At 39.3% G+C, this 18,614-nt stretch overlaps 1 protein-coding gene across 2 annotated transcripts in view; it reads left to right on the forward strand.

Annotated features, from left to right (window-relative positions):
* The first annotated feature begins 396 nt into the window (after positions 1-396).
* The window catches only part of ZNF143 (zinc finger protein 143), a 43,365-nt gene continuing 25,147 nt past the window's right edge, over positions 397-18,614 (forward strand). The window contains exons 1-7 of one of the 2 annotated variants that reach the window (XM_074918093.1): positions 409-477; positions 8,411-8,624; positions 12,244-12,362; positions 13,154-13,246; positions 13,732-13,815; positions 14,018-14,098; positions 15,205-15,401. In XM_074918093.1, the coding sequence (XP_074774194.1) occupies positions 12,251-12,362; positions 13,154-13,246; positions 13,732-13,815; positions 14,018-14,098; positions 15,205-15,401 (567 nt within the window). In that variant the 5' untranslated portion in view covers positions 409-477; positions 8,411-8,624; positions 12,244-12,250. Of the gene's footprint in view, positions 478-8,410; positions 8,625-12,243; positions 12,363-13,153; positions 13,247-13,731; positions 13,816-14,017; positions 14,099-15,204; positions 15,402-18,614 lie in introns of both variants that reach the window. The other variant, XM_074918094.1, reaches the window with a different exon arrangement.

Consider the following 18,614-nt stretch of genomic DNA (forward strand, 5'->3'; position numbering starts at 1 on the left):
TTCCTCCCTGCCCGGGCCCCCACGCTCCCCTTCCTCGATTCATCCCGCCCTGCGGCCTCCGTCAAGGGGCCCGCGGCGTCCCCGGGCGCCGCTGCTGCCTGGCACCCTCCCCGGAGAAGGAAATGGCGCCCAGCTCCCTCGCTCCCCCGCTGACGAACAGGCGCTTCGCTCCCCGCGGTACAAAATGGCGGCGGCAGCGGCCCCGAACCCAGCATAACCGAGACGCCATGAAGCCGTGGGGCGGGGCCCCGGGCGCCTAGCCAATGGGCATTGGAGCGGGGCCTGGAGGCGGCCAATGGCGAGCGGAGGCGGTGACGCTCGTCGAGGCGCGCCCAATGGGAGCGGTGGTAGCGCTGGGCGCGAGGCCCGCCCGCGCGGCTCGGGGCGGCGCTGAGGCGGGCGGGCGCTGAGGCGGCCGTTTCCTGTCCTGGTGCATGGTGGTCGGACGGAGGAATTGTTGGAAAATTTCTCGGCGAGGTTAGTATATAAATGTGTTTTTACCCAGTGTGCCTTATTCTAACCACCGCCATCTCCGGCTGGGGCCGCCGCGCCGCGCCGCCGGGCTGGGCCTCGCCCTCCGCGCCGCGCGCAGGGAGGCGGCGAGGGGCAGCGAGCGGGGGCAGCCGGCCAGCGCCGGCACCGACCGACACTAATAAAGCCGTGGCTCCGCCGCCCGCCCGCTCCGCGCGGCGCGGCCCCTCCCCCTCCTGCCGGGCCTGCCGCCGGCATCCCGCACCGCGGGGCGCGCAGGCCCGGGCACGGCACCGGCCGCGGCCGCTCCCTCCCCGTCCCGGGCGGCGCCCCGGCCCTCGGGGGGCCCCTGGGCGCCCCGGCCGGCCGCCCCCCTCGCGGGCCCGGGCGCGGGGGCGCCCGTTAGCCGCTGCGTCACGGGCGGGGGCTGCCGGCGGCGGGCGCGCTCTCCGTGCGGGCGGGGGGGGGGCGCGGTGGCGGCGGGCAGCACGGCGGGAGGGGGGCTCCTGGCGTGCTCCGTGCTCCGCTCCCGCCCCGGGGCGCCCTGCTGGCGCTCCCCGTGCATAAATTCGGGTTTAATTTATTTTTACATTTTAATTATTCTTTCCCATACGTGATACTTCCATTTTGATGGAGGGCGAACTTGCAAAACGACATCAAAACAATTGCCTTTAGAGCTCTCGGCCTAACGTGCGGCCTGATACGCGCCCTTTCGGGAAGGAATAATTCCCTGTTCCTGCGCAAAGTTGCATATTTTTAACGCTGCTGTATTGTAGCGCAGTGAGCGCGGCTGTTACCGTGCTAGCAGGGGAGAAGGTCCTTGCACGGAGCCTGTGAAATCAGCTATTTTAGTTCATCTCTTTCAGCACCAAAATACCATGCAAAATCATTTCAAGTATTTTAGTCTGCTCTCTTGTCGTCTCCTTCAGCTTTTCTTGTCTAGGACTTTTAATAGAACAGGATAACGAGAAGCTACTCCTCTCAAAAAATTACCTGTGACAACGCAAAGACTTAAAAAAAATATTTGATAAGGTCTTACTTGAGCTGTTTGTTTGTAAAGAGAAAATGACATGACTGAAGCAAGTTAAATTTTCTGTTAAACCTGCAGCTGAGCAGCTCCACTTGGTCTAAAATCTCTTTGATGGTTTGAGCTACCAGATAATTATTTGATGTTACATACAGAGTGATACCAGTACTCTTAAGGACCGTTATTCATGTTTCCAGTGATACGTAGATGTCAGCTTTACAGTCCTTCAAAGAAAACGTTTTCTCATGTCAGTTTTCTCAAGATTCTGCTTTGGGTGTTGTAAATCTGTTATACCTTGGAGGACTACATACCAGATATTTCTGTCATAGCTTCGAGGTGATCATACTTGAAAAATGAAATTTGTCCTTAACTAGTAGCTTTTTTAGGAGAAGGGGTATGTATGTAGTATGTTCTAGCTTCTTTGTGTAAGTGTACCTGCTATACAGCTTTAGAATGGCAGCATACAACATAGCTGTGTTTTTGTGGCTTGGTTTTTTGTATTTCATGCATTAAAGGCTTGAGCTTTCAAACTGTATATATGTCAGAAGCTATTCACTTGAATCACTGCAGAAAATGGAACAGCATACATAGTCAAATAATACAAGGTTGTTTTGATAATAGATTGCAGCTTTGATGTAAAAATATTTAATACAGTTTTGAGAAGTGTTTCAAATTGCATAATTTACATAAACGGTTCTCATTATTGCAATGAAATAATGTTTCATTTCTAGTATCCTATCTGTGGAAGTCACTTTGTCTTATATTAGAGGCTCAAATAAAGAAAATGCTTAAGTGTAAAAATTCCTTTAGCTAGAAAGTCACATGGGCTTCACTCTTGTCTTCATGCCTGTGTAGCCTTTGATGCTGAAATGTCAGCATGCTTCTGTTGTGAGCTGGCAATCCCCTTTCTCAGCGGAGACAGGTACAGCGATAATAAAGCAATGAATAGTCCCTGATAATGGGTGCCAAAATAAGGCTTGTAAGTTTGGTTTTGTCTCTAGAATACACCCAATTACGTACCACTTCAGCTAAGCAGACTGGTGCTGGCCTGCATTTTGCTGTCCTGTGCTGTCCAGAAGGGAACTGGTAGAGTTTGAGCAGTGGAGGACGTCTTAACAGCAGGCTGCTGCAGTGCCCGCCCGCTGGCTGCCTTCTTGCCAGCAGTTCCACTGGATGAGGGCTCCTCAGCTTGAGTTTGGTGGTGGTAATGGTCTCTCTGTGGGCACCATCTTTTCTGGGCATTCCTTAAAACATTGCACGTGTGTGTGTGTATTCTTGCCAACTTATGTATTGGGCACAATAAAATGTATGGGTTTTGTTTTAAAGCTAAAAAGACGACAGTTTTGAAATTGGTTGCTTCTCTTACAGTGTAATTTGGCTTCATTTAGAGTGTGGGATGTTTATCTTCCTTTGCTGCTGCATGTGAGTCTTGGCCTTAAGAGTTTTGGGTTAAAGCATGCTCAGCATAGGTGGAGTCTTTGAGAAACACTGTTATTAAATTCTGAAGTCTTTAGTTGTCACATGTGAAACTATTCGTAGGGCTCAGCTGAATTTGGATAGGTTTCCACACACAAAGCGAACAGCACATTTGTGATAGTAAGGGCAATTCTTCCAGTTTCAGGTGTTGTAATGGATAGAATGTACATGTGGAGAAGACAACTTCTCAGTGCTCTTGCTGTCCAATTCCTTCATTGCTTTCTTCCTGTCTGCATTCTGACTTGTACCCTTGATCCACCCCCATGACTTCTGCTTCCCATGCTATCTCTTGTAACTCCTCTGCTGCTTCCGACATGTATGTACATACCATAGCATCCCAGGCCAACCTTTGCCTTTTTACAATATATTTAGATGTACTGTTTTTCAATTTACATTTGTAATTGTTTTTTTGCAATTCAGGGTAAAGGTTGGCGATTCATTAGGCTGTCCATTTAGTTCCTGAAATACAAGCATAGACTAAAACACTGCTGTTAACTGTCACGGCTAATATTGATACATCTGTACCTTAGGTGTAAGATTACTAATTAACTCATAACCACACAAAACAACCTACTCAACATTCCTTGTTTTGTTGGCAGTCTCAGCAGATTTGCAGGATTTGAAGGGGCACAGCCAGGATTAATTGTTTTGCTGATGTAAATTAGGCACATTTGTGATTCCTTGACAGAAGTGTGTTTGACAGAAAAGTAAAACATTGATAAAAATAGGTGGTCTCAAATTTGTTCCAGATTTTTAGCCCTTAAGTGTTCACCTGTTCACCACATGTTCCTTGTTTTGTTTAAAACACACACCAATATTGCAAATATAACCAGAGGTTTGATGATTTAAGGATTAAGTAGCCTCCTGAAATGCTTCAGAAGTTAACTTTTTTTTTTAACTCCAGATAGGAGTAATTTGAATACAATTGTGACATGTGTCTTCTGGATGCTTTCTTAATATAGCCAGTATTTTGTGTATATATATATATATACTTAATGGTAAAAAATTCCAAAAGCCAGTAGTTTTAAAAACACATAGGTTCATTGGTTAAGTGATTTAAGTCTGTTTTCACTTTGTGACTTCCAGGGGGAAAATCCACTTGGACAGCAATCTAGTGCTTTATCTTGCTAACATGTGTGCTGAAAAATTATTTAAAGTGGGGTTTTTTCAGCTTTGTTAATCGTTCTAATTTTTTTTCAAGCATAAAGCAGAAAATCGGATGACTTAGGGTCAGCTTTTTTTCTCATCTCGGGCCCAATGTTCAGTTTCTGAGCATGCATGTTATAATTATCCATACTTTTTTTGACTGTTAAAAATAATTTATTGCCATTAATCTGCAATAAAGGGGATTTAAAAAAAATTATATATTTTTTAGAAAAAAGGTATATCTGAGCATTGATAATACAGGTTTGGCTGGGAGAGAAGAAATGTGTCTTAGCTCTGAGCAGGGAGGACTACCTGAGTTCAGAGAAACTTTCTGGCTTGTTTTGGTGGGTGAGTTTGCATAGTTGCTGTTGCAGTACTCCTGTAAGCTGTTCTAGACACACATACAAGTATTCCATAGGTGGTTTCAATCATACTTGAATTTGATGTTTGGGTACAGATTATGTGTCCCTGTCTCATGCTAAATATACATGGCAGTGTATTAAGAATTGTCTTTTTAGTGCATTGATCGTTAAGTGGGTGCATTAGTACACTTTATTGTACTTTAATAAAGCTTTAAGTTCTGGTCTGTGTACCTCTGCAAACAGCTGTATGGATGACAATTGCTTGTTGCCTTCCATGCAGGATTTTTGGCATTGCATTCCTCAGAAAATTCCCAAATCTTTCAAATCTGGCTCAGGAAGCTGTGCTGGTCATTGGGGGAGTTTACTTAGAAGCAATGCTGTTGTAATAGTGCTGCCCAAGGCAAATGGGATCATTAAACTAAGCATTTGCAGATGAGGTTCTTGTCCCAGAGCTGCAGCATGAGTTTAATTAGCTTTCTGTCAGCACTGCTGAGAGTATGCTAATGGCACTACTCTGACCTCCATTGATTAACCAATAATTTCTTCTCTAATATGTTCAAGAAATGTGAAGTTAGCAGTTGTATTTGGGATCAACCTGATCAACCTGCTCCACATGTGTAGGACTTCTTGGTGGGTGGCTTTCTGATCTGACTACAGTTTTTTTAAGTGCCATACTAAAATTGTAGCATCCTTAGCACTCCCACAGTGCGAAATTGCACACATGTGCGTAATCTTATAATACTAGTTAGTGTGAGGGTTTGTAAACATTCTTTAATTTACACTGATTAATCCAGTTTGTTTTTTTTTTTCATAAAATGTGAGCATTGATCTTTGACAATATTTTTGACATTCACAATTTGTAGATGTAAACGGAATGTGCAGTGGTGACTTTGGGGGGGTGCTGGAATAAAAAGTAATTATGTGAGGCTAAATGTGACTCATACTGCTCGCACTGAAGTTGGAAGAGTTGTGCTTGTTTATGGCAGTGAGAAGTTTGGTCTTGCATTTATATGTTTTTTGTGAAGAAATGTCAAGTCTGTGGCAATGAATTAGTCTTGAACTGCATTATAATCAGGATGTTCTTCTGGTGGAACAGAAGGGTTGGAATACTGCAAAAAGTAAAAGAGGAGCCTTGAGTTTGACTGCAAACCAATGCTTTGAGCACCATGAGACTGCAAGTTTGCTGTGCTGCCACTTGGAGTGTGTATGTCATGCTTATGCAGTTGACAGTTCTGTCAGCCTTGATTAGTTTCTTCAGGCCAGGGTTAGAGCCTGTGGTTCATAATTCACAATACTTCTTTGCTATGTAGAAAATAATTGTGTAATTTGCTATTAAATTGCATATCTTACCCCTCTATCTGAATCCAACTGTTGTTACCAGATATTTTTTGGAAGGGGTTTTTGTTCTGTATTTCAGCCTTGTTTCCATTTTATACAGTGGATGATTAATGTGATGGGAATTGCTGTTTAATTATGTTTTGCTTGCTTTTACAAGAGACTGGAAAAATACAGTAAAAGAAGTTAAGATTATAGGAGAAAGCACATAGAAGGGCCTAACATTAAGCAAGTTTGTTACATTTATTCACTGAAAGTCAATCTGATGGATTATATCCTGGAATCAGTGTTTCAGTGCAGTGGTAAAATACTGAAAAAGGTAAGTGCTGTTGATGAAGAAAGAAGTCCATGTCTCATCTCTTAAAAGTATTTGATCAAAGGATCCATAGGTTCTAGATTTCATTTCTGACCCTGCTACAGATTTCCAGTGTAAAACTGGAAAAGATTATCATACAGGTACGTATGGGAACTGATTTTAGAGAGCCTTAATTCTGCCATGGTTTTATTTTAGAGTTTACAGCTGTCAAATGCCTTTATGCAACTAGTAGGCTATATACTTGGGTCCTCTAAAAAAACTTTCTCTGGACTCAATTTTTCCATCTCTATGTCAGTTGCTTTTTGCACTGAGATCTGGAAGGCTGCAGTGCATATTAATTATGAGTTGAACTGTATTTAAACAGAATGTTAATTGTAGGTACTAATTTTGATTATTTTTTTAAAAAAAATTTGTTAATCAGACTAGTTTTGGGAAATTACTGATATTTGCAATCATGTTTAAGGACCCTAATGCAGCCAGTAGTTAATTCAGAAAAACCTTAACTGTGTTACTGTACTGACATACTTGAACTGGTTTTGGGATCCAGCCTTATCAAATGTGGCAATGCAGTTGCCTAAAATTCCTTAAGGAAAGTTTCAGTATTGTGGAGTTATGCATTATTTGCTGGTTTTTACCTTTCTGGATTGTTTTTTATTTGTTGTTTTTGTAAGTCTTATATAATTATGATTTTGTACATTTATTTTAAAATGTATTAAAAATAAAAGTAATGTTTATTTTCAAATTAAATGGGTGTTATTTCAAACTTCTCAATGCTGTCTGTGCAAGGAGGATGAACAATTACAAGTTTGCTGAATGTCTGGAGTAGTTTTTTTGTTGTCTGTCTTTCCCTGTTTTTTCTTCCTGCACATTCTAGATTGGATTTTATAACTGTAAGTTTTCTTCCATGGCTGCTATTACAAACTTTATTCCATTTCCTGTTAATCATTCTCTAAGCATCATCTTGGTTTTCTCTAAGGAGCTTCTGCTACTGTCACTGCAGGTTTTTTAATTTGTCCAGCAGTACAGTGGTATTGGCATTCCTTAAGTGGCAATTTCCAGCTGTTACTGCCACATTCTCCACTATATGAGATCTCCTCAGGCTGTCCTCTCAGCTGCCAGAGTTCTCAAGTGCCCCAAACACACTTTCTGCTCCATGGCAGCACGCCCTTTCAGGTGCCTAAATCCCACCTTCTGTTTCTTTGTTGTTCAATTTCTAGCTTTCAGTGGAGACTCCTGTTTCTAGCTGCTAGATTGAGTTGACATAAAAACGTAGCTTTTAACATTGCATTTTTTCTCCAAACAAGTGACAGCACCCAGAAAATTCTGTTTGTTTGAATATTAGTGGAGGGAAAAATATAGGAGGTGCTCTCTTGGTAGGCAACTTCATGAAGTCTTCATGAAAAATCCTTTATTTTTAATCAACTTCCCTGCCCTGCTCCCAACTGCATCCGTCAACTGGTTTTTGAGTGGTGAGAATTTAAAGCATACTTGAGTTCACGTCTTTTTCTGTTTATAGAACTGGGGGGGGGGGGGGGGGGGGGTATGTGTGTGTAAAAAAAATGGCAGCTATGTACACTGCTGGATGGCATATTTTATCTATCAAATAGACTTTATCTATCAAATAGACTGGAGGTTTACGTTGCTGGTGCAGCTTTTGTCAAAAAGCATAATAAAGTCAGCAGTGCGCATCAGTAACTGCTTTTGCTTTGTAACTAACAATGCAAGACTTGTTCCTTCATCACTTCTTGCAACTGGCTGTTGCTTCCTTCTTTCAGGCACTGTTTTTAGTTCAGAAATTTTTCAGTTTAATAATTTTCTGTTTCAGGCTGATTTCTTTTTGTGGGAAGTATTTTAACCATCTTAAAGAATGGTAAGATTTTCTCTGCGTGAATACCATAGGGGTGTTTTGGTGACTAATCATTTCAGGAATGGAATATGCATTACTGTTCTGTGAAAGTCTCCCCAAATACCAACATTAACGTGCCTTTGAAAATTGCAACTTGCGTATGATCTGTGAAGATTTGCAGGAGTGCACAAAGTCAAGTCTCAAGTTGTCACTTCAATGAGTACCTCATGATGAAGCCTTTACTTGTTTCTGTCTTTTCTGTAGGACAGCTCTTGAGTTTAAGCAGAATGCACATGCATCAATCTTGTTGAGCAGCCATGCAGGCCCTACCCCACAGTTCATGTGTTTTCCTGAAAATGGATGCTTTCAACTGCTTTTTAACTAATGAGTTGCCATATTTGAAGTGGGTAAAGGAAATCTTTCTCTCCTAGGTTCTTGCTGACAAAAGTCCTGGCAAACAGGAGGCTCAAAGAAGCAGCTTAGTGATGCCAATGAAATAAAAGCAGTGAGATGGATTAGGGAAAGAAGCTGGAGACATTTGGATTGAAAGAAAGGTGGGACATATTTGCTGGAATCTGAGGAGAAAGCAGCATACAAACCAGTTAGTAGAAAAGGGGAGAGAAAGAGTGACTGACCCAAGTTGAGGTAAGGAAAGAGACTTGATGAAAACAGACTGGCTTCAATAAAACAAGGCAAACAAATTAAAATACGATGAGAGACTAGGTTTGCAGGGTGGATGATGTACCAACAGCATGGTGATACTGTTTTGGATGAATGAAACATCAAAATGATTACGTATCATAGAACTGTTTAAGTGGGAGGGGATCTCCAGAGGTTGTCTGGTCCAGCCATGATCAAGGCAGGTCTGATTAGACCAGGTTGCCCAGGCTGTGGGGTCTTGAAGGCCTACAAGGATGGATGGAGAGAGTTCATAACCTTTCTTGGCAATCTGTTCGTGTATTTGAGCAGTCTTAGAGGAGAAAAAAATAGTAACACTGTAGCAGAGCAGTATCTCTGTGACAGCCTGACCCATTTCTCTACAACATAGGCCAAATTGATGTCCTCTTTAGTTCTTCCTCCCTCCTCTTCCTCAGAGCTCATAGCACTGTCTGGTTAGCCCATCTTCTCTACTGGGGAGAAAGAAGAGAGGCTGAAATTGAGCAGCACATCCACTTTTGGCTGAGGGTACTCCTCCCAGCACAGCAGAGTAAGAGAGTAAAACCTCCGCATCACCAAAGAGTGAGTAAAAGCTGGGGTTTTGCTGTTTGGGGAAAACATTACAGGGGATGTGCTTCTAAGATGGGTCTGAACATGAACGAACCATTTTGAGTTGAAGAGGCAGGAAGGTGATAGACATACAGTGTGATGGACATACAGAGCAGCCTAGCAATAAGAGAAGGCTTGGGGATTAGTTGTAGGAGTTGGTGTGGACATGGGAGTATTTTAGATTATTTTGACAAGAAGGATAGGATTATATTTGGGAAGAAGGATGTCTTAGAAGTTTGGTACCATGACAAGACTGGCTGAAGAAGGAAACTGATACTTCAAGAAGGGATAGAGCTGGGGATAAGAATCTAGTGAGAGGACAAAGGATTGGGAAGAGGATATATTGGAAGGGATAATTTTACAGGAGTCAGAATTGGGAGAAAACAGCAACACAGTCTGTAAGTTACAGCACATGATCATATAGATGATCTGGAATAGAAAGTAGTGAAGGGTTGTTCTGCTGTGTGCAGTTCACTCTTGTTTTTTTCACTGTGTGGTAACTATTTCATCTGCACTACGATAACAAATACTGTAACATAATTTAAATAAAGACTTTTACTCCTGTGGCCCTTGAATTTATCATGTATTAGAGATTTCTTTTTCTTCCAAAATAGCCATTGACCCTTCAATCAGTTGGTTCTGCTCTGACCCTTTCAGGACTTAGCAGTTGTCTGCATTGAACTAGCTTCCTCTCTACTTCCACAGAGTTGAGAGAAGAGGCATAAGCTCTGGAAGAAGGGAATTATTTTATTTTAAGGGCTGATACTGGGGGCTTCTGAGAAGATACTTTGTCTAACAGAGGGAATACTCTAAAGTAGACCCAAGCTGAAAGGCCTTTGAGGTTCAGTCTCTACTGCAATTATTTCAGAATACAGTTCTAGTGAAAACTAGCGGTTGTAACCTTTCTTCTCCAGTGTGTGAAATGGTCTAGCTGCTTTGCAGCCTACTTCTGGGAGATGTCCTGAAGATTGAGTGAATGGAAAACATTGGCACTATAGAACACTGTTGGCAGTTAAGAAAACAGACGATGTCTGTTCATCACTAGCATTTAATACTGTAATTAATTTAATTTGCTACAAGCTGGCAGTATCTCCAGAGAAGCAGTCCTTGCAAACTAGTCTAGAATAAAACTTTTTGGGGGTCTAGTTTGGGGGTTTTTTTAGGGGTTTTTTAAAATCAGTTTTCTGATCTTACTTGCTGCACAGTACGCTGAGGATAGAGCCACTTCGGTGTTTGTTTAAGCTGATCCTGTAGCTGCAGTATGTTTTCCCATTTTTGGTTTACAAGTAAAGGGCTTTCTAACTCAGCGTTTTGTCCCTCTTTTGAGATAGGGAGGATAAATGAGTAATAAGGAAAGCAGTTACTAGTCCAAAGTCAGTAACAATTTCAAGAGGTAATGTGGGTCCTTGGTATAACATCCCATTAAAAGTTAGCGGGGTTTGGACCGTAGCAACACATTTGCTCTGTGCAGAGCGCTGGGTTGAAGCACCTCAGACAACAAAAGCAGCAGAGCTGCAGCCGCTGGGTGTGGGTCAGCTTTTTCTCTGCTGAGACTAGCTGTAGCTTCCTGCTTCTCTAGGAAACAGTCTGGTTCAAAGTCACTTGGATGTATTTGGAAAATATTACTCAGCTGTAATTTTCAACGACTAAATTAGTTTTCCAAACCTTTAAAATACTGCAGCCGTGCTGGAGTATCTATATGGTCTAATTTGCTTTCATTACTCTCTAGTTTTGATGTAAGCATGAGTTTCTCAGTGGTCTTGGAGACCATTGATGAGTTGCTCATTCAAGGGCAGATTTCTGGATTGTAGGGGTAAAAATAATTTAGTTATTTAGAAATGTAATCATAAGTAAATTTTAAAACCTAGATCATTCTTTTCAGCCTTGCAATACAAAATAGCAAGTCACAGAATGATACTGAGATTAAAAGCTTTGATTGTTTATCTGTAACCTTTTTGTGAGATTATCTGACTGCTTCTTATTGTAAAAAACCTCTTGACTATCAAAAGACTGGGTTGGGGGAAAAGTTGCTTTCATGCTGTGTAGCCTAGATTGCAATTCCTTGTGACTTGCCTACCCCCACACACTTCATCCACCTCTTAAGTGTATGTTACATTAACTGAAGGATTTGCAGAACTCAGTGACTCTTTGGGAGGTTTTCTTGTGTTTTTTTGGTTTGGTTTGTTTTTTGGTTTTTTTTCCTGTGGTGAAAGCCAACATCTGAGTTAGTAGAATGCAATGTTACTTATTTCCTTTATAGCTTCTTAATCTGGTAATACTGAAAATTACATGTCTGGTTAAAAAATTAGTAGCCAAAGGGATGTCTGTATCTGGTTTTAAAAGATACATGCAGAGTTGCGACTGTTGCTCACTAATCAATACCCTGTTATCTTATGGATATATTTTATCATGAGATACTTTATCATTTTCAAGGAGGGATTTTTTTTTTTGTTTTAAATAGGCATTTCTAGAAAGTTTAGGGAAGTAGTTGGATCATTCAGTTAGATTTATTAATGAAATGTGTGTTTCCCAGTGTGGTAGATTCTAAATCTCATAGTGGAACAAGAGAGATGTTTAATTTATATAGTTAAAGGCCTGCTGTTGTCATTGGTGACTGTGAGTGAATTGTCAGCTTTATTTTAATTCTGGGGACAAAAAGATATCATTACATATACTGTCATTACCAGCATTATTCTTTATGTATTGGTTGAATAATTAATATTTAACTAAAATCTAAATGTGGTTGATGCACTTCAATTTGGTAACTGTTACCTGAAGTTCTTAATAGCTTAGTTAATTGAGGTAATATTTACCTGTTTCAAATAACTTCTTTTCCTCTGAAGTATTTTCCAGGTCAGTCAGTTATTCATTGCATCTTCTTTATACAGAAGGTAACATAAAATATCTGTAGCAGCTATATAAAAATTAATTAAATTTGGATTGTCTTTAACTAGCTCTGGTTCTATATTTAAATGTTTTGTGAATACTTTCTTTCTAGGTAGACAATGTTATTAGCTCAGATAAATCGAGACTCTCAGGGAATGACTGAATTTTCTGGAGGAGGAATGGAGGCCCAGCATGTGACCCTTTGTCTAACAGAAGCTGTAGCTGTGCAAGGTGAACCTTCAGATTAAAATATCTCAACATTATTGAGTCTTTTCTATTTGAAATTCAGATAAAACTCCAAAAATCACATAGTATATTCTAAATGAAAAATCTAACACAAGTTATTCTTGGTTAACTGAGATTGATTAAATTTACTATTTTAATTCTGAAATGAAATGATCTCTTAATTAAGGTAACAGAAGTGTAAATGTGCCAAAATGGGAAATATGAAATCTTACTTTATTCTCACTATAGATTTACTATTTCACACTTTGTAACTTCAGCTTATATCTAAGCACGTATTAAATGAGTTGGTTGTGATCTAAGATTGGTTTAAACTTGATGTTTTCTGACAGCTTCATTATGATTTTATGTGATTAAACCTTTTTCCTAAATCTGTGTTTTATTCTAAATAGATTTGTGTATATTAATGACTGGTAGTAATGTACAAAACAAAACTGTCGGTACAAATATATATATATAATTATTTCACTGTTGCTACTCATGACCTGATTAATATTTCTCCCCAAACCTCAACTTTGTAGTTATTTATTCAGTGACGTTATAACTTTTTTTAGTTACAGAAAATAACTTTCTAGCTATCATGTTTACAGAGCAAAATCTAGAACCTACAACCCTAGTATATGTTTGAAGTTTAAAAACCAGAAAGCAATTAAGAACTATTTCCTATTGTTATTTCTAAAATCATTATGCTTAAAGTGGATGTAATCGTTTATGAAGGTGGCTGTGATTTTTAGGGTTTGGTGCTGATAATAGTTAATACGAACTTTTTTCCTCACTAGATGGTGACAACTTGGAAAACATGGAAGGTGTAAGTCTGCAAGCAGTTACCCTTGCTGATGGCTCCACTGCTTACATACAGCACAATTCGAAAGGTAGGTCAATTACTGGAAGTAGATTATTGAAATCGTAGTCCCCTTTTTAATCCCGTTTTTGGATTGTAAACCCCTTTGAATTGTAAAGTCAGGCAAAATCTGTACAATGTTTATGAAGTTCCAATTCCAACTGGGAGTTACAGGTATTAGAGTAATGCTATAAAATAAATATTTATTTCTGCTACTAATAAGATGCAGGTATCAAATGCAGAACATAAGTCAAACAAAAGTGAGATGATCTTGAGTGACACTTCAAACCCGAATATCAACATTTTGCCTACTGGAAAGGACATCAGGCCTTTTCCATTGTTTTATCACAGAAACTTAAAACCTCTGTATAGTCACACTGTGCTTCCTTACTCTTACCAAACATTATTCCTCTGTGATATTTTATTGATATTTTAATCTGCAAAGTATCAACTCTGTGTTTAAACTGTGATGTGTCATACAGAATATTTTGTAAGAATTCTAGTTGTGTATTTCAGATGGTAAATTAATGGATGGCCAAGTGATTCAATTAGAAGATGGTTCTGCTGCTTATGTTCAACATGTACCCATGCCTAAAAGCAGTAAGTGTAATAATACAAGAAATATATTCTAAATAATGTATTACTGATAAATATTGATATTAAGTAATTAACAGTCATTATAATAGCTTGATAGCTGTTCATTAAGAGATCCAAGGTATTTTGTAATCCTAGGTATTTAGCGTTTAATCTTTCCAAATAATGATTTTTGAAACTATTGTTGAAACACTAATTCTTCCAATAGGGGACAGCTTGCGCCTGGAAGATGGACAAGCAGTTCAGCTGGAAGATGGAACTACAGCATTTATTCATCACACCTCGAAAGGTAATTTTTTTGATTTATCACATTAGAGTTCAACAGAACTTCAACAATATAAAATATGATACTCTTCTTAGACTTATTATGTCATTTAGTTTGATTCCCAGTGTGGATTACTTGTTGCTTTTACTTTGTGACATCTAGAAACTGTTGAAATGAGACTGGTTTAGTTCCTTATTTGGACCTCATATAAAACAGTCACAGAATCACAACCAGTGTATTTCATTCTTCTTTAGCCCAGGATACCATTAAAGTAAGTATATGTCATGTTAGTAGACATACACTTACCTTACACAGATTTTAGCAATAATTACGTGTGAAAATGAGAAGAGAAGGCAGGTAAGAATCAGTCAATCCATCCTTCATCGGATAAAGAATGTAGAGATTGTAAATTTTAAAGAACATACTGTTGATGATTTTGCCATTAGGTAGGTAGTAGGGCAGAAAATGTGCCAGCTTACAGTCAAGAATGCAGAGGTGTTTATTTTAAATGATACCTTAGATTTCTGCAGAAGATGATTACACTAGTCCTGGAAATAGCACTACTGCTCTTCAAAAAGTGATCAGGTAGATATTTTAAGTCCGTTTAAACTAGTGTCACATTCTACAATCAGCAGTGCTATCAGGAGAGAATATAATAAATAATTTCTTCCTTTAAAATTGTCCTATATTTTATGGAGTTTTTTTGCGTATTTGCATGATTCTGTTCTTAAAATGATCAGGTTTATGAATTGTAAACTCTGAAGTATTGATATCAGTACATGTGTTACATTATTTTCATTTTGAGTGGATACAAAATGGAAAGCATATTTGTGTTTCTGGTTTCCTTTGTAAATAAAGCTAGACCAATATAAAATTTATTTTACACATTTATAAGTGTACAGAAATAAAGCTGTAGGAGCTGTTGACTTGAAAAAAATGTAATCAGTGCTATTCATAGTAATATTTTAAATGTTTATATATTTCTTGTATACTAGTGGTTATATTTCTCATATATTTCATACATATATATGACTTCAGGAGACATTTCCTGAATAGCAGTAGTTCCTCGTGTAACATGCAGATGTTGCTACTCCTTTTCTTTCATAACACTTTGTAATGTTATTTCTCAGACAGTTACGACCAGAGTGCATTACAAGCAGTCCAGCTGGAGGACGGCACTACTGCCTACATTCACCACACGGTGCAGATGCCGCAGTCAGACACCATTTTAGCCATTCAAGCTGATGGCACAGTGGCAGGTCTTCATACAGGGGATGCTGCCATTGACCCAGATACCATCAGTGCTTTGGAGCAATACGCAGCCAAGGTATACTAAAAGTTATTTTCTCTATCCATAAGGTTTTAATGTAGCATCACAAGATATTTGGCAGCAAAAGCCAATTGTGATCTAAAATTAAAATAATAATTAAGAGTCTCCAGACTCTTAGAAGAGAGAACACCAAATTGTCGTGACAGTGCTTCGCTATCATGAGCAGCTCTGGTGTGTAGCATTACATAAAAAGGACAGAAGATTGAACGCTGAAATGATGTGGAGTCAGACTTGCTTGGAAAGTGTTTAGACAGCTAAATAATAATTTTCTCTAAAATGTAGAATTGGAAAGGAGCCTTTTGAAAGGACCATGTTCGAAAAGAAGGACAAAGTTAAATTATTCTTGTTCAGGCACTATTGCTGGATTTTATTTTTTTTTTTCCTTGCGTAGGGAAGAGTAGGGCCTGCTGTACTGGGCAAGGACAACGCATGGTATGAAGCATAAAGTAGACAATTGGACAGTTACTGAGTTTGGAAAAAACTTCTTTGATCCATATTTTCAATATTAAAATATAGTATGATGCTCAAAATTCATCTTACCCACTTTACTGGACTTCTGTAAAGCATGATGTACGTATAATAATGGGCAGTTCACCTTCCATGACATTAGTTTAGCAGTGTTCCAGTTGCTGGATGACTACCATCAGTGCTTGTATTCCTCTGGAATAAGAGTAGAATACATTTTAAAATCTGTTGTCCAGTGTCACTGAGAGTTGTCAGGTTTTTGGGAGAAGGCCGGTTAGGATAATTAAATGGCTTATACACTTTTCTTCCCATTATGCTTCTGTCTGTTATAATTGAGGAGATCCTAAGAGCCAGTCAGATTGTGTTGTGTTTGGCTATGCCTTAACGTTTCATGAAATAAAAGGTAATTCAAGGTTAGTTGAGCTGTAGTGACAAGCTTTTACACGTTCCCTAGATACTATTTAATTTAAGTTTTAATCAGTCATAACTGTCCTTCTTAACAAGGAGCTATGTATGAGTTTCTGATTTGAGAAGGTGAAGAAGAAACAGAAGAAATGCAAATAAATTTGTGGTTTTGTCATATTCATCTCCAGATGTGTTTCTTAATTCTGTAGTGTGAATTTGGTTTCTATAGTGTACTTGTGTGTGTCTAGGAAAAATTCTGTTTATTTTCTTTAAGCTTTTGTCTCAGAACCTTATTCTGAAAAGTACTGCTAGAACCTCTCAGGGAAAGTCAGTAGAATGGCATACGTACAAAAGCAAATAATAGCTTAATAGTCACAACCCTGTCTTTCTCTTGAAAGGAGAAATACGGTTTTCTGATGCTATTTCATGTCTGTGTATGCTTCATAGTGAGGCAGTGTATACTTTTCATAGCAGCTGGTATAGGAACATTGAAAAAGGTACAGGAAGGGGCAACAATGATGACCAAACATATGAAATACATAAGGTAAGTATATGATAGAATTTTATAAAATTTTAACCGGCAAAGAGAAGAGTAGTGACTTGATGTTGTCTTTACCAGTGTAAGGGCTAGGAAACATCATATGGAACTTGCAGGTGACAGGTTCAAGAAAAACAAGGGAAAAGTACTTTTTCAAACAGCATGAAGTTAAGCCATGACATTGCTTGTTAGGATATTGTGGATGCTAATATGTCCCTGGATTCAGAGAGTAATTAGATGAATTCATAGAAGAAAAATGTATCCAGGGCTCTTAGGTAGCAACATGTGACTTCTAGTTCAGGAAGTTCCTAAGGCACAAGTTGCTTGGAGGTTGGGAGAATATTTCTGGGACTGTATCACGACATGCTTGGCCTGTTCCTTTAATTCTTTCTAGCATCTGCTACTGGCTGCTTTTGGAAACAAAATGGTGTGCTAGATTGACCTTTAGTTGACTCAGTATAGGTGTTCTTAATTGAAGGCACAGTAAATCTTTCTTTAGAATCTCAGACAGTCTTTTAGGAGGAGCTCAAAGATCTTCCTTGGAGTCCTTCCAGAATTCTCCCAGTACTGCAAAAAATAGGTTTAAAATTGAGTGTTTTGCTTTTTTTGTTAACTTTGAAGGTTTTCTCTTCAAAACTTAAAAGCATGAAGAAAATTTTGAAGGTGGATTTGGAGAATGGTGGTTCTTCTCTGTTCCTCTGTCCTACATAACAGGCAGAAATACTAAAGATCAGTAGGCTGTCCAAGATCAGTTTAGAAATTCTGTAAGAGAGTTTGTACAAAGAATCCAAGAAGACCACATTGAAGCTCACTGGAAGAGGTGGAACACGTACATTTTTCATTGTCCCTTGGTTCTCCTTTAGGCATAGTACAACTTTTCCACATCTTGCAGAACACATCCAAAGACTTAACTAGAGTCCTCTTAATTTTGGGCTAAGTCAATGCCACCTTCCTTCCAGAGCAACCAAGGGAAAAAGAGATCATTGCTCTTAGTGAATATCAAGTCAGAAGATATGAAATGTAATTGTGAAGAGGTTACAGTGCATAGTTTTCTTCCATAAAGCTGTTTTCCTGTGATACCTCAGCTGCTGAAAAAGTACAGTTCCTGGGATTTGTGTATGTCTACATACAGGCACACGCATTCTGTTTAGATCATTTGTGTCCAGTGGTATTGATAAACTTTTAATTTCATGTCACCAGTTCCTTTCTCAACCAACAACAGGCAGTTCAGGATGAAGTGATTGGATCTCCTTTCTGTGCAGGTTCTCTTCCCTTCCTTTAAAAATTCTGCAGGAGAAGGTCCCAAAATGGCTATTTCCTTTAAAAAAAAAAAAAAAAAAAAAAAAGAAAAAAAAAAATCCAAGAATTACCTGCTTGCAGATTGTCTTTGCAGTATCTTTGTAATATAAACTTGCCTCTGCTTGGGCACTTGCCTCTTCACTGTTTTAGCTCAGAGTTGCCAAAAGTATATTGCTCACAATTGTCTAATTTAGAAAGATAGTTCAGTCTGAAAACCTCTTATGGGACAAGTTCATCTTCCGTCTCCAAGCGAAATGCTGGTAGATGATGCTTTGTGCGATCCTTCACACAACCATTAACGTTCTTAGGGGCCTCCTATGACCTCTTTAGTGAAAGGGTATAAGTGGTAGGGTTCCTGCCAAACTATTTTGGAAAACAATAACATTGCTTAGGCTAGATCTAAGTGTATCAATCTCAGCCTTGAGTATAATGGAGGCAGAGAGTATTGTGAATGCCTGTGCTCAATACAGAGGCAATTAAGGAATGGGAGTCTAAGTAAAGAT

Source organism: Athene noctua, chromosome 14, assembly GCF_965140245.1.
Source record: "Athene noctua chromosome 14, bAthNoc1.hap1.1, whole genome shotgun sequence".
NCBI lineage: Eukaryota > Metazoa > Chordata > Aves > Strigiformes > Strigidae > Athene > Athene noctua.